This window comes from Octopus bimaculoides, chromosome 10 (assembly GCF_046866305.1).
Source record: "Octopus bimaculoides isolate indiv1 chromosome 10, ASM4686630v1, whole genome shotgun sequence".
Classification (NCBI taxonomy): Eukaryota; Metazoa; Mollusca; class Cephalopoda; order Octopoda; family Octopodidae; genus Octopus; species Octopus bimaculoides.
In genome coordinates, this window is record NC_142937.1 from 48459016 (window position 1) to 48472097 (window position 13082).

Genomic DNA, 13082 nt, shown 5'->3' on the forward strand with positions numbered 1-13082 from the left:
TAAAATCCAGAGCAGTACCCAGTATTTGATTCACAAATCTTTTCCAAACGTTGATCCCCCATTTTGTGCGCTTTCCTGGCATATACTGTCGAAAACGCACTCGGCCTTTATAGCCCACCATATCCTCATCTATAAACTGTTTTATATGTGCTTTGAACACAGTCAATGAGGGGTCTTATTTTAAATAAGGAATCAAAGTCTGGTTTTCCATGTACTGGTGTACTGCTCGTGTCTCTTACATGTAGATATTGAGTCAATTTTAAAAACCGTATCCTCGTCATTATACTTGAGACATATTCGTCTCCAAAGGGTTCATCACTACTCCAGTAATTTGTTATTCTAGGTAACTTTCTAATGCCCATAATAATATTTATGGCAAAATATGCTTTAATTTCATTCAAGTTTATGGGAAACCACAAACTATCCTTTTTTACGCTTTGTTTACATTTAGTGTAACTGTTTGTTTCCACCGTAATCAATTCAAATAGGCACATCGGAAAAAGCAAAAAGAAATAGTCTAAAGCTTTACTCTCCTGGGTAAGACTGTGACTTGGTCCAGTTTCTTCAGAAAAATCACTGAAAGAAGGAGTTTTTAAATTTTCACTCCATTCAGGTACTAATTCATTCTCTTTATTGCTATCATCGGAGCTCTCGGATTCACTGCTTTCATTTTCGGAAAATGAAACCTCAGATTCATTATCAAATACCACATGCTTTTTTTTTCGGTTACAGAGTTAGATTTATCAAGGTCTTCAACGGAAAATCCTTCGAATTCTGACTCGCTGCTTGACAGAATAAAATTCGTATCCATTTTTTTGTCAGGATTACAAATTTTGAAAACACAACAGGAACAAATTTGGAAAAAAATCTCCCAAAATTCACAAAATTAAAAAAACACGTTGATCGTCGTACAAAACTATAGCTGAACTGTTTACAAAAATAATCACGTGTTTTCACGAATGTACTAACGAGATTTGCTCGGATATTCTCATTTAAATATGAATAGGTGATTACGGGCGGTTTTGGGCGGCTTGGTCACATGAACCAAAATTTTTTTTGGGTGGCTTTGGGCGGTTTGGTAACGAAAGGGTTAATAATGTATTATCTTCTAGATTAAAATTTTGATTTTTATTTTTAGATTGATACTATAGGGTAAGTGTGAGGGGCCAGATCTGGTTGGTTTTAACATAAACAGAATATTTTGGCTGGATTAAATGCTAAAGGGTTAAAGATTTCATTGACATATTTCTGAGTTTGGTCAGTTTTGTTACCAATGTTTTGATTTGAAGGACTTGCTTTACTTTCTCTTTATTTTTCTAATTCCCCCTATGTGATAAGTTTGTTTTTCTGTTAATTTCTTAAAGGCCCAACCTGGTGAAATGTGTGGTGCATTAGCTGCTCAGTCTTTGGGAGAACCTGCCACTCAGATGACATTGAACACTTTCCATTATGCTGGTGTGTCGGCCAAAAACGTAACCTTAGGTGTGCCTAGGTTAAAAGAAATCATTAACATCTCAAAGAAACCCAAAACCCCTTCTCTTACAGTCTATCTAACTGGTCAGTCAGCAAGAGATGCTGAAAAAGCGAAGGTAAGTTAAATTACAAAACTAATACTCTTGTTCTTAAGTCATTCATTTGACTGCAGCCATACTGGGGAACTATTTTGAAATTGATTCCAGTACTTATTTTTAAGTCTGGTACTTAATAGGTGCAGGTGTGGCCATGTGGTAAGAAGTTTCCTCTCCAACCACATTGTTCTGGATTCAGTTCCACTGCATGGCACCTTAGGCGAGTGTCTTCTACTTAAACACAGACCGACCAAAACCTTGTGAGTGGATTTGGTAGATGGACACTGAAAAGAAGCCTGTCATGTGTATGTGTGTTCTCTCCCCTGTGTGTGTATGTGTGTTCTCTCCCACCACATGGCAACTGGTGTTGGTTTGGCAAAAGAGACTAATAGAATAAGTTGCAGGCTTAAAAATAAGTACTGGGGTCGATTTGTTCAATTAAATCTTTGAAGGTCGTGTCCCAGCATGGCTGCAGTCCAAAGACTAAAACAAATAAAAGATAAAAGCTAAATCTATCAATATCTTTTTGCTGGACCTCTAAGTTCTGGAGTTGATTTGTTGATGTTTAGTTCTACTGCTAGGGGAAATAACTTGTAGGGTTAAACGGATAAGAATAATAATAACGTTTAAATTAGTTCAAGATTTAGATGTTGGTGAAAGTGTAAAGATGTTCTGGAGCATATTAACTGAAAAGGTGTATATAATAGCAAGAAAATATATTGAAGTGAATCAAGATTGTTTAAAAAGAATTATAAAAGTTTAACAACTTCTGCAGTTCCAACTTATCGATTTTCTGGAAGTTCATCTCTGTATAGTAATAGTTGACATTGTATAAAGAAAGGTAAGAGATACAGCGAAAGTTAATATAAGAGGTGCAGGACAAGTGAATATATAAGGCTTCATGACAGGCAATGAGTGAAGGAATGGTACACACAGTGAGAAAAAATCATAGAGGAGGAGGAGGAGAGGGTGTATGTGTGTATATGAATGAATATATATAGATATTATTGTCTCAGGTGATTCATTCCCTTTTAGTGCCTTATTACTTAACACTCACCGGTTCAATTTCCACTCATTTACCTAGTTATTTTTCTCGAATTTTCATTGTGTCTTACAACCTCTTCAGTCATTGACTCTGTCTGTTAACAGTGCCGAGTTCTTTTTGTTTGTTTATGCACATCTGTGTGTATCAGTGTTCATGTGTATACACATGTATGTGTGTGCATATATATGTATGCATGTGTATGTTTGAATGTATTCTGCATATTCATGTGTTTATTTGTGTGTGTGCATGTTTGTGTCACTATGTACATGCATCTGTTATGTATGGATGTGTGTGTGTGTGTGTGTGTGTGTGTGTGTGTGTGCGTGCGTGCGTGCGTGCGTGCGTGCGTATATGGTCATGTTTCAGTCTTCATTTATCTATGTGTGTGCTTGTCTGTCTGTATTACCTATGTACCTTTCTATTTATCTGTTTATCTATATGTGTTCAAGCATATATATATATATATGTGTGTGTGTGTGTGTGTGTATGCTTGCTTGCTTGTACATTTGTATGTATGTATGTATGTAATCGGTGTGTTCATGTTTGTGTGTACCTCTGTTTCCTTGTGTGTGAAGTATGTGTATGCTGCATGTATGTGTATGCTGCATATATATATGTATGTGTATACATATATATATATGCGTAGACATGCATACATAACATACAGAACATATACAAACATGCATACATAGCATACACAGACATGCATACATACACATAGACATGCATACACACATAGACATGTATACACACACATGCAGACATGCATACACACACATGCAGACATGCATACACACATGCAGACATGCATAGACACACATGCAGACATGCATAGACACACACATAGACATGCATAGACACACATACAGACATACATACATACATACATACATGCGTATACACATGTACTCTGACAATCCACGGATTGGAAAATCGCCAAGGCCTTGGCTATGCAGAGATCACATTAGTTATTATAGCTGTTGCATGGTTTGGCATGGGTGGCTGAGAGTGTAGGGTTGAATCAAACTTGGGTTTGATAAGCTAAGATAACAATGTATTGTTGGATTTTCTTTGGGACTTGAAACTGGAGTAGTGGTTGCTCACTTTAGCTTTGAAGGTTGTACTGCATGGGCTGATTGATGTGTGTAGTTACAATTAGCAGTTGATACTGTACACTTAAAAACGATGCTTTTTGTGAGACAGTGGTCAAAACAGGAGGTTGGGCATCTGAAGCTGCATAGATTTGTAGGGGGTGTTCCGGATGAGCTTGTGAGGAGATTGCTATTTAGTGAGGAATTGGTGTTGGGTTTGTTATTATTGCTAACATTAAGATTAGTATTTAAGAAATTGGGGGTGGGGGTTGTGTAGTGTGATAATTATTGTTCCCGGGTGGTATTTTCTGTGTCGTTCTCTATTTTTACAAGAGGTATAGTTGGGCGTTGTGGTAGATTTAAGGGTCATGTGTTGGTGGAATTATAGTTGGAGTTTTGAGGGTTTGTGTTAAGGGGGTCAGTTGGTGTTTTGGGTTTATATGTATGGAGCTCTGGGTTATGTTGAGTTAATTTATTAGGGTGGAGGTTAGTCAGTTGTGGATTTCTGGAGGTGTATGTTGGTGTCTGTTTTGATGAGTTGTGATGTATATAGGATTTATGGTCATCTGGCAGTGGGGGTTGTTTGTTAGGTTGTCTGTTATTCTGAAATTTGGACAAGTATTGGAAGGGTGAGATAGGGGGGATTTTATGTTTACCATATTGGGGTGTGGAACTGGTTTCAGTTCCAGGTTTAGTAGAGAGAGGAATATCCCACTTGTATTGGATAGTTTATTTCTGGCATGTTGTAGGGTACAGTTGTAATATTCAGCATATTGATCAAATAAATCCTTATTAGCAGAAAGTGAGGAAGTCCAGTAGGAAATGCTTTCCACAATAGATTTTAGGACAGGCAGGGTGGTTGGAGGTGAAGTTCATGTAGTGGAGGTTTTCCCCAGGTTTGTGGTTTGGTTTTGCAAGTCCAGAGTTATGTCTAGGAAATTAGCAGTTTTAATGTTGTTACAGAAGGAGATGCTGAGGCCAATGTTTTTAAAAAAACTTTTTAATCTTTTTCTAGTCTGTTCAATGTTCCGGTTGCTAGAAATTTGGATTGCGAACAGAGCATCGTCTCTGTATAGATCACCGGAGATGTTGGAGTCACTGACCTCCATGGGGATGTCGAAAAAGTTGGGTGTATCTTTGTGGCTCCAGGATTTCCCATTGAACAGTATATTTCAGGGGGCTGCTAATGTATCAGTATCATCGTGAGGTAGTTTGGAATGTTTTTTGGTGAAAATTAGGGCCTCATTTAGAATAGGAGAAATGCTGGAGTAGTATTGATCAATGTCGACTTGTATAAATTTAAAGGTATAGGCTTAGGGCATAGATAATTGAACCACTGGATTGCTTCAGTGGTTTTGGTCCAGAGTTTTAATGTAAATGTGGTGTAAATCCTATCGAGTATAAATTTGCTGATCTTAACTGTATCAGAGCTGGAAGGGCAGATGAGGCGAACGGAGGGGTCTGCTGCAAAGTTTTCTTTGTGATCCTTTAAGCTTACATGGGGTGGGCTAGGTGTGGAAGGTTTGGTCCTATCCTCAAGTCTAAGTTTAAAAATGAAATTTCTGTTTTTGTGGTTGATTTCTATAATACATCAACATGGAGAGTAATTTTGTTTTCAATTTTTTTGCTTGTTGAATATTGTTTATTTAATTTTATTTTAAGGTAATGATTAGTTTAAAATATTTTTCTTGTAAAAATTTGTATCCATTTCATTATTTTGTATAAGCACCAGCAAATTTGATGAAAGTTAAAGAATAATTATTGTATATATGCCATATATCCTGATATTACCCAAGGTAGTAGAAGTTAACTGTCATGTGATGAATAACACTTCAGTTTATACTATAAGACACCATTTCTTTATTATTTCAGGATGTCTTACATCGTCTGGAACACACGACATTGCGGAAGGTTACAGGGAATACTGCCATACATTATGATCCTGATCCTCAAAATACAACCATTGCTGAAGATCAAGACTGGGTCAATGTCTACTATGAAATGCCAGACTTTGATGTGTCACGTATTTCTCCCTGGTTACTTCGCATTGAACTGGACCGGAAAAGAATGACTGATAAAAAATTGACAATGGAACAGATTTCAGAAAAAATCACTGCAGGTAAGGACTTTCTAAAATTGTATTTGGTATAATCAAGTGCATCTTTAAATTACAATCTTTGAATCTGCTTGATTTTCCAATGAAAAATATTTGTATAATTTGGTTTAAACTGAAATCTTATGATTTATTTAAGTATTGCTTGTCCTCAATTCTGTAAGTGACTGATTTGTTCCCATTTCAATTTGACTTTAGTTACTACCATCCTCTCGCAATCTTTTCATCTTTCTCTGAACTCAAACATTAAACTTATCAGTCCATTGTGTATTTTTTTGTTTTACTGAAAAACTAGTTTTAGCTACCTACTCATCTTTAATCTAAGTTCTCTCTTGGTTTCAGATTTTTCCCATACTGACAATAAATAAATAACTCAATCACTTTTTTGACTATTGCATTTTGGTTTTGTGATTACAGTTCCTTTAATACTACACACATTTTAAAATCTGTTTTGTTTTGATCATTTGTATTTTTCACTAGGATTTGGAGATGACTTGAATTGTATTTTTAATGATGACAATGCTGAAAAGTTAGTCCTTCGAATCCGAATCATGAGCTCAGATGAAGGTAAAATGCAAGAGGTGAGTGATTTTGGTATCTTAAGTTTTCTATTCCTTACATAGAAATTTTATACTTTTGAAGGTTGAAAAGGCTTATGATGATTTTGCCTAAAATAATTGACAGATATTGTTTGTTGTTTCTAGTATGAGCTGGTGGTCAAACTAATGATAGCACAAGTATCGCAGATGTGTTGAGTAATTTTTTTTTAGATATTTCACTCTAAAGAGTAAAGGATAGCCTTTGCTGGATCTCAAAGACTTGTGTTAGTAAAGGAAGGAAGCAATCATGACTAATGTTGCTGCTAATTACTTTAATCTTTGTTGGAAATCAGTGGTAGCTGGTGAGTAAATGAATCAGCTTTCTGAGCTTATTACCTAACAGTTAGAACCCCTGTATAAGATATCAATGGGGTTCTGCTGAAAAACTAGATACACTAGTATCCTTTAACGAATGTGGCTCTTTGCAGGGAAGGTCCTGTAGGAAACAGCATTTTGATATTGAATCATCCTTAGATTAGAAACTTGGGATCTTTTCTATTTAGCTGCCAATTTCAGTTTCTGTTCGAACTGATTTCATATTCAGTGTACTGATACACTTTTATAGGCTAATCAATGCCATGAAAAATCATTTTCGCTATAAATCAAAGAGTTATTAGCTATTAAAGTTTGAAAATGTTGGGTAATTTTAGCCACTCATAAGCTGCAGACACATTCATGCCTATTTCCACAGTTACAAGCCAAACATGAGAACTCTTTTGTCTCTGAGAAAGCACATGTTGACAAATATATTGAAACCACTTGTTGATGCTGTGTTCTACTGTTTTTTTAAAATATTTAATTTGTAATGTGCTGTTTATCGCATTAAATGCATATTGAATGCTTAAAACCAAATATTAACAACACCTATTTTCAGGGTGCTGGCATGCACAAAATGATAGCTTCCAAAACCTGTTTCTTGACCCTCTATAATTTAAAAAAGGTTTTCTGGTAAAAGTGAAATAACTCCAGCAATTCAGCTGGGAAAACTACATTAATGTACCAAATTTTAAAATTTTCGATAAACTTTGATTTTTGAAACCTTAGCAGCCAAACAGAAAAGATTCAAAACTTAGTCTGAATGTTTACAACAGTACAGACTACATGAAAGACACCATAGGTCAGGTTATAATCAAGCAGTCAACAGGTGGATTAGGTCTATCAATAGTTTATATACTTACTGAATTAAAAAACTTCTTGTATATCAATTCATTGTTCTCTTGTAATATATAGGAAGAAGATATTGTTGATAAAATGGAAGATGATGTTCTGTTGCGCTGTATTGAAGCCAATATTCTAACAGACATGACTCTGCAAGGCATTGAGTCAATTTCCAAGGTAAATAAACTTTGATTTAATTTTCTAATGATTTCAATGGGCTTCTATAGTGTCTGCTGGTTTAATATCTTTTGATTTAAAAAATTTGTGTTATCTTTTTGAAGACCAGTATATTGTCTTCCAGTGATGCCTGTGTACATACAGCTGGCAGTGAAACATGGGATTTGACTACAGGGGGCTTGTGAAGGCTTGAAAGAAATGAAGCTAGCATCTCTGTTGGATGGGTAATGTCGGTGTGCATGCACGACAGAGTGTAAATGGTTTAACCCTTTAGCATTTAAACCGGCCATATCCGGCCAAAAGTATTCTGCCTATTCTATGTTCAAACTGGCCAGATCTGGTCTCTCACACCAACCCTACAATATCGTTTTAAAAATTAACAGCTACCTCATCAAAATCTCATAGCTACGAGATAATGCTTGATTAGTTCAAAATAATGTGGATAAAAAAGCATTAATTATGGCAGAATAATGTGAACACTAAAGGGTTAAGAGGAAAACTGGGTATAAGAGGTGTTAGATGTATGTAAGAGAGAAGACTGCACTGGTTTGGTCATGTGTTGCATATGGATGAGGATAGCTGTGTAAAGAAGTGCTGAGCTGTAATTGTGGAGGAGACCCGAGAAGATGTAGGATGAAGTGGTGAGAAAGGATCTTGGAATGCAGGGCCTCACTGATTGAAGAAATGACAAAGGACCTGGAGATGTGGCTATTTGCTGTACTTGATAAGATGCCTCAAGCTCAGTAAAATTGCTGTCTTCCACACATACAGGCTTGTTTTTAAAGGTTCCAGTGCCACATAAAAAGCACTCTTGCTAGTGCTGCATAAATGCACCTGTGCCAGTGCTGCATAAACACAGCATCCAGCACACTCTATTAAGTGGTTGGTGTTAGGAAGGGCATCTAGCTGTAGCATCCATGCCACAACAGACAATTGGAGTCTGGCCAGCTCCATGTCAAACTGTCCAACCTATGCCAGCATGGAAAATGGACATTAAATGATGGTGATGTCATTATCTTTATGGCAGGTGTACATGCATTTACCAACAACTGATGACAAAAAACGTATCCACATTACTGATGATGGTGAATTTAAAGCAGTTGCTGAATGGATTCTTGAAACTGATGGGACTGCTCTGATGAAAGTAATCAGTGAAAAAGATGTTGACAAGTGTCGAACTACATCTAACGATATAGTTGAAATCTTCTCGGTAAGTACTTTTGAAATTTTCTGTGTTTCAGGTTGTGTTGCAACAAGTTTTGATAACTTGGGAGATGAAAATTTTGTATACCAGCGGTGATGTGCAAGTGTCCTGCTACGATATAGTTGTACTGAGCAGCTTACAAATGTTGCTTTGAGAATACTTTGTTTAATTTAACAATCCATTATTGGTTGCTGATATTTGACTTTTTTATTGTTAACCCTTTCAATGCTATATTTCTAACTAAACACACCCCTTAAGAGTTTCAATTAAATTCTAAAATAATCACAAATTTAAACTGGTTTCATTAAACAACTAACTTTTTTTATATATCGACATATTGTGATTGTTGCAATTCACAAAACAAAATAATTTTGTTTGTTATTTTAGTCACTTGGAATTGAAGCTGTTCGAAAATCAATTGAAAAAGAGATGAACCATGTAATTTCTTTTGATGGTTCATATGTAAATTACCGACATTTGGCCTTGTTATGTGATGTTATGACAGCTAAAGGTCATTTAATGGCAATCACTCGTCATGGTGTTAACAGACAAGAAACTGGTGCATTAGCTCGGTGTTCTTTTGAAGAAACCGTAAGTTATTTCTCTTTATTAACCTATTTAAATTATTGCTGAGAGTAATTTCAATATTTAATCCTAATTTCTGTGTTTGTATCACCAATTTAGGTTGATATTTTGATGGAAGCAGCTTCTCATTCAGAAATTGATCCAATGAAAGGTGTCTCGGAGAACATAATGGTGGGGCAACTTGCACGGATTGGCACCGGTAGTTTTGATTTACTTCTTGATGGGGACAAGTGCAAATTTGGTATGGAAATACCATCCAATGTTGGCCCTGGCATGCTTGGTACTGGTAAGCAATTTATGATTTTATGCCAGCTTTTTGCATTGTTTTGTGATCTATTGAGGGAAAGGAGAGAGAACAACATAATTTATTCCTTCTTGGTAACAATTTCTTAGCATATGACTGTATAGTTAATCTGAGTAATCAGCGAGGAATTAATACTTGAATGCGAACTGCTTGACAGATTGGATTTTTTTAAATGTAAGTGGTTTACTTCAATTTTGTAACAACACTTTCCTTGGTAATATAATTTTACCTCATTTGATATTGTTTTAGACTTAAAGAATCATTTCAAAATATGAGAGATCCTCATCTCTGAGCTAAATACCAGCTGTTTGAACCAAATCTAGAGATTGAAACTTTTTACTTAGGCACAAGGCCACACATTTTCAGGGAAGTAGTACAGTTAACTGAACTGACTCATTGATGTGCCTGAGAAATGAAAGGCAAAATTTAAATCCACTGTTTTGAATTTGGAACATGGAGGACATAATTAAAAATAAGCATTTAGTTTGACACTCTTCTCTACTTGTCAACATAGTTCTCTGATGATAATGTGATATAAATAAATGATTTATTCTTTTGAATGGATTTTCTAATGCTAACTGTTAAAAAAAAATAATTGTGTGACATTTGGTCACATTACCTGACCAAACTTCCTATAATTTTATGCAGCATAAATTTAGAGTTGGTGAGGGTCTGTAATAAAGTTTGATTGCATAAGCATATTAATGAGTAACATTAAGTGTGAACTATCTTAGAAGGTTTTCAGAATTTAGAAATATCAATCTCATTACTTTGAATGAGAAAAAGTGAGCTTTTCTGATGAACACTAATCATGAACTGATTATTTAAATGTGAGGAAGTTAAATCTAATTTAAGAGAAGTTTAATTGGAACCAATACTAACACTGCTAGTTATTCTCTTGTTGTGTTCAATGTGTTCACTGTTCATGTAATTTACATGTTAGACATACTTGAATATTTTATGTAGCAAATACTTCTCTCAGTAATGATGATGTTCTGGTCAGCATTGACTGTCATATATATTCATGGAATACCTCTCATTATGTATCACTTACACAAGCAGATTTTTATAATATTAGCACAATTTCTTCTATTTAAGATTTTTTTGCCATTGAAATTTCTTTACTTAGCTTAGAGTAAGAATTCAAATCACAGTAAAGATTTGTAAATGCATCTAAATACATCCTTGTTGTCTTTGCCAGTAACAAGATTTTATATTACTTGAGGTTAACTAATTTAACATAGATAAAAGTTTTAGTAAATTTTCATTTTAAATTTATTTGCAGGTATGGGCACTGGAATGTTCTTTGGATCTGGTGGAAGTCCTATGACTGGAATGTCACCACAGATGACACCATGGCTCACAAGTGCCACACCTGGTTATATCGGCTCTTGGTCCCCTGGTATTGGAAGTGGAATGACACCTGGTGGTGCTGGCTTTTCACCATCAGCTGCAAGTGAAAGTGGTTGCAGTCCCGGCTACAATGCATACTGGTCTCCCCTCAGTGGATCTCCGTCATCGCCAGGCAGTGCTTACATTCCGAGCCCTGGTGGCGCACTGTCTCCAAGTTATTCACCTAAATCTCCTGTTTATGTACCTGTGTCACCAGCTATGACACCACACAGCCCTAGCTATTCTCCATCAAGTACATCATATTCCCCTGCAAGTCCTGCTTATTCTCCATCTTCACCAAGCTATAGCCCAACATCACCATCTTACTCACCTACCAGTCCTTCTTATAGCCCAACTTCACCCTCTTATTCTCCAACCAGCCCCTCCTACTCTCCAACTAGCCCATCATACTCCCCTACCAGTCCTAGTTATAGTCCTACTTCCCCCTCATATTCTCCAACCAGTCCTAGTTACAGCCCCACATCTCCTTCTTACTCTCCAACCAGCCCTAGCTATAGCCCCACTTCTCCTTCTTACTCTCCAACCAGTCCTTCTTATTCTCCAACAAGTCCATCTTATTCTCCGACTAGCCCTAGTTATAGCCCAGCAAGCCCCAGTTACTCGCCTTCCTCTCCTAATTACAGTGCTACCAGCCCTTCATATTCTCCAACTAGCCCATCTTACTCTCCTACTAGTCCGTCATACTCTCCCACCAGCCCCAACTATAGTCCTAGCTCTCCTAGCTACAGTCCTAGCAGTCCAAGTTACTCCCCCAGCAGTCCGAAATACAGCCCTACATCCCCTTCTTACTCTCCTACATCACCATCTTACTCTCCAACTTCTCCTTCTTACTCTCCTACTTCTCCTCAGTATTCTCCTTCTTCTCCAAAATATTCTCCCACAAGCCCTGCATACTCTCCCAGCAGTCCAAAATACACACCCACATCAACTTATTCTCCTGCTTCACCAAAATACAGCCCTACTTCTCCTGAGTACAGCCCAACGTCCCCTCAATATAGTTTGACTTCTCCTAGATACTCTCCAACCAGTCCTACTTTCAGCCCAACTAGCCCCAAATATTCCCCGACCAGTCCAACATCAAGTCCCAAATACTCTCCTACCAGCCCTACATACAGCCCCACAAGTCCTAAATATTCTCCAACTAGTCCCACATATTCTCCTAGTTCACCAAAACCTTCTCCAGCCAGTCCGATTTACAGCCCAACTGATGATGATGATGATAAAGAAACATAAGCTTATGGAGAATTAGGACCAACATACACTACAGAAACTATACATATATACTTATACACACAACTAGACATTCATCATATAATACACTGATATACACACACACCTGCACAGACATGTCTGATCCAATTGATCATTAATACAATTCATTTGTATATACATATATATTTGTAAATAAATTACCATGCTGCCTTTTATGTAGGCTGGGTTTTATATTTATCTATTGATATTAATCAATGAATACACACAAACACAGTTGCCAAGATTTTTTTTATAGTTTTTATTTTAAATAATTATCAGGAATTAGAAAAACAAATGAAAAAAAAATTCAAAGGAATTGTTTTTGAAATATTCCAGAGTGTTTGTAAATGTTAACTTCTAAATCATATTGTAGTTGAAAAAAAAAAAATTCACTTTTGACAAAATTCTTATATCCTTTACATTTTAAAATTTCATGGGAATACAGTGCTAGTTTGACTGAGATTTACAAAAAAAAAAAAAAAACACTTCAAAACAAGCAGAAAAAACTTGTTTCCAGGGTTTTATTTTTCGTTTCTCTCCAGCTTATTTCCATTTTGCTAAGCAGAAAAGGTTG

General features: G+C 36.2%; 1 protein-coding gene across 1 annotated transcript in view; it reads left to right on the forward strand.

Annotated features, from left to right (window-relative positions):
- The window catches only part of LOC106878530 (DNA-directed RNA polymerase II subunit RPB1), a 32470-nt gene extending 19764 nt beyond the window's left edge, over positions 1–12706 (forward strand). The window contains exons 19-26 of the mRNA XM_014927764.3: positions 1365–1589; positions 5577–5823; positions 6298–6398; positions 7647–7751; positions 8779–8961; positions 9343–9546; positions 9640–9826; positions 11130–12706. Coding sequence (XP_014783250.1) covers positions 1365–1589; positions 5577–5823; positions 6298–6398; positions 7647–7751; positions 8779–8961; positions 9343–9546; positions 9640–9826; positions 11130–12490 — 2613 coding nt within the window. The 3' untranslated portion in view covers positions 12491–12706. The remainder of the gene's footprint in view (positions 1–1364; positions 1590–5576; positions 5824–6297; positions 6399–7646; positions 7752–8778; positions 8962–9342; positions 9547–9639; positions 9827–11129) is intronic.
- Positions 12707–13082: the final 376 nt, after the last annotated feature.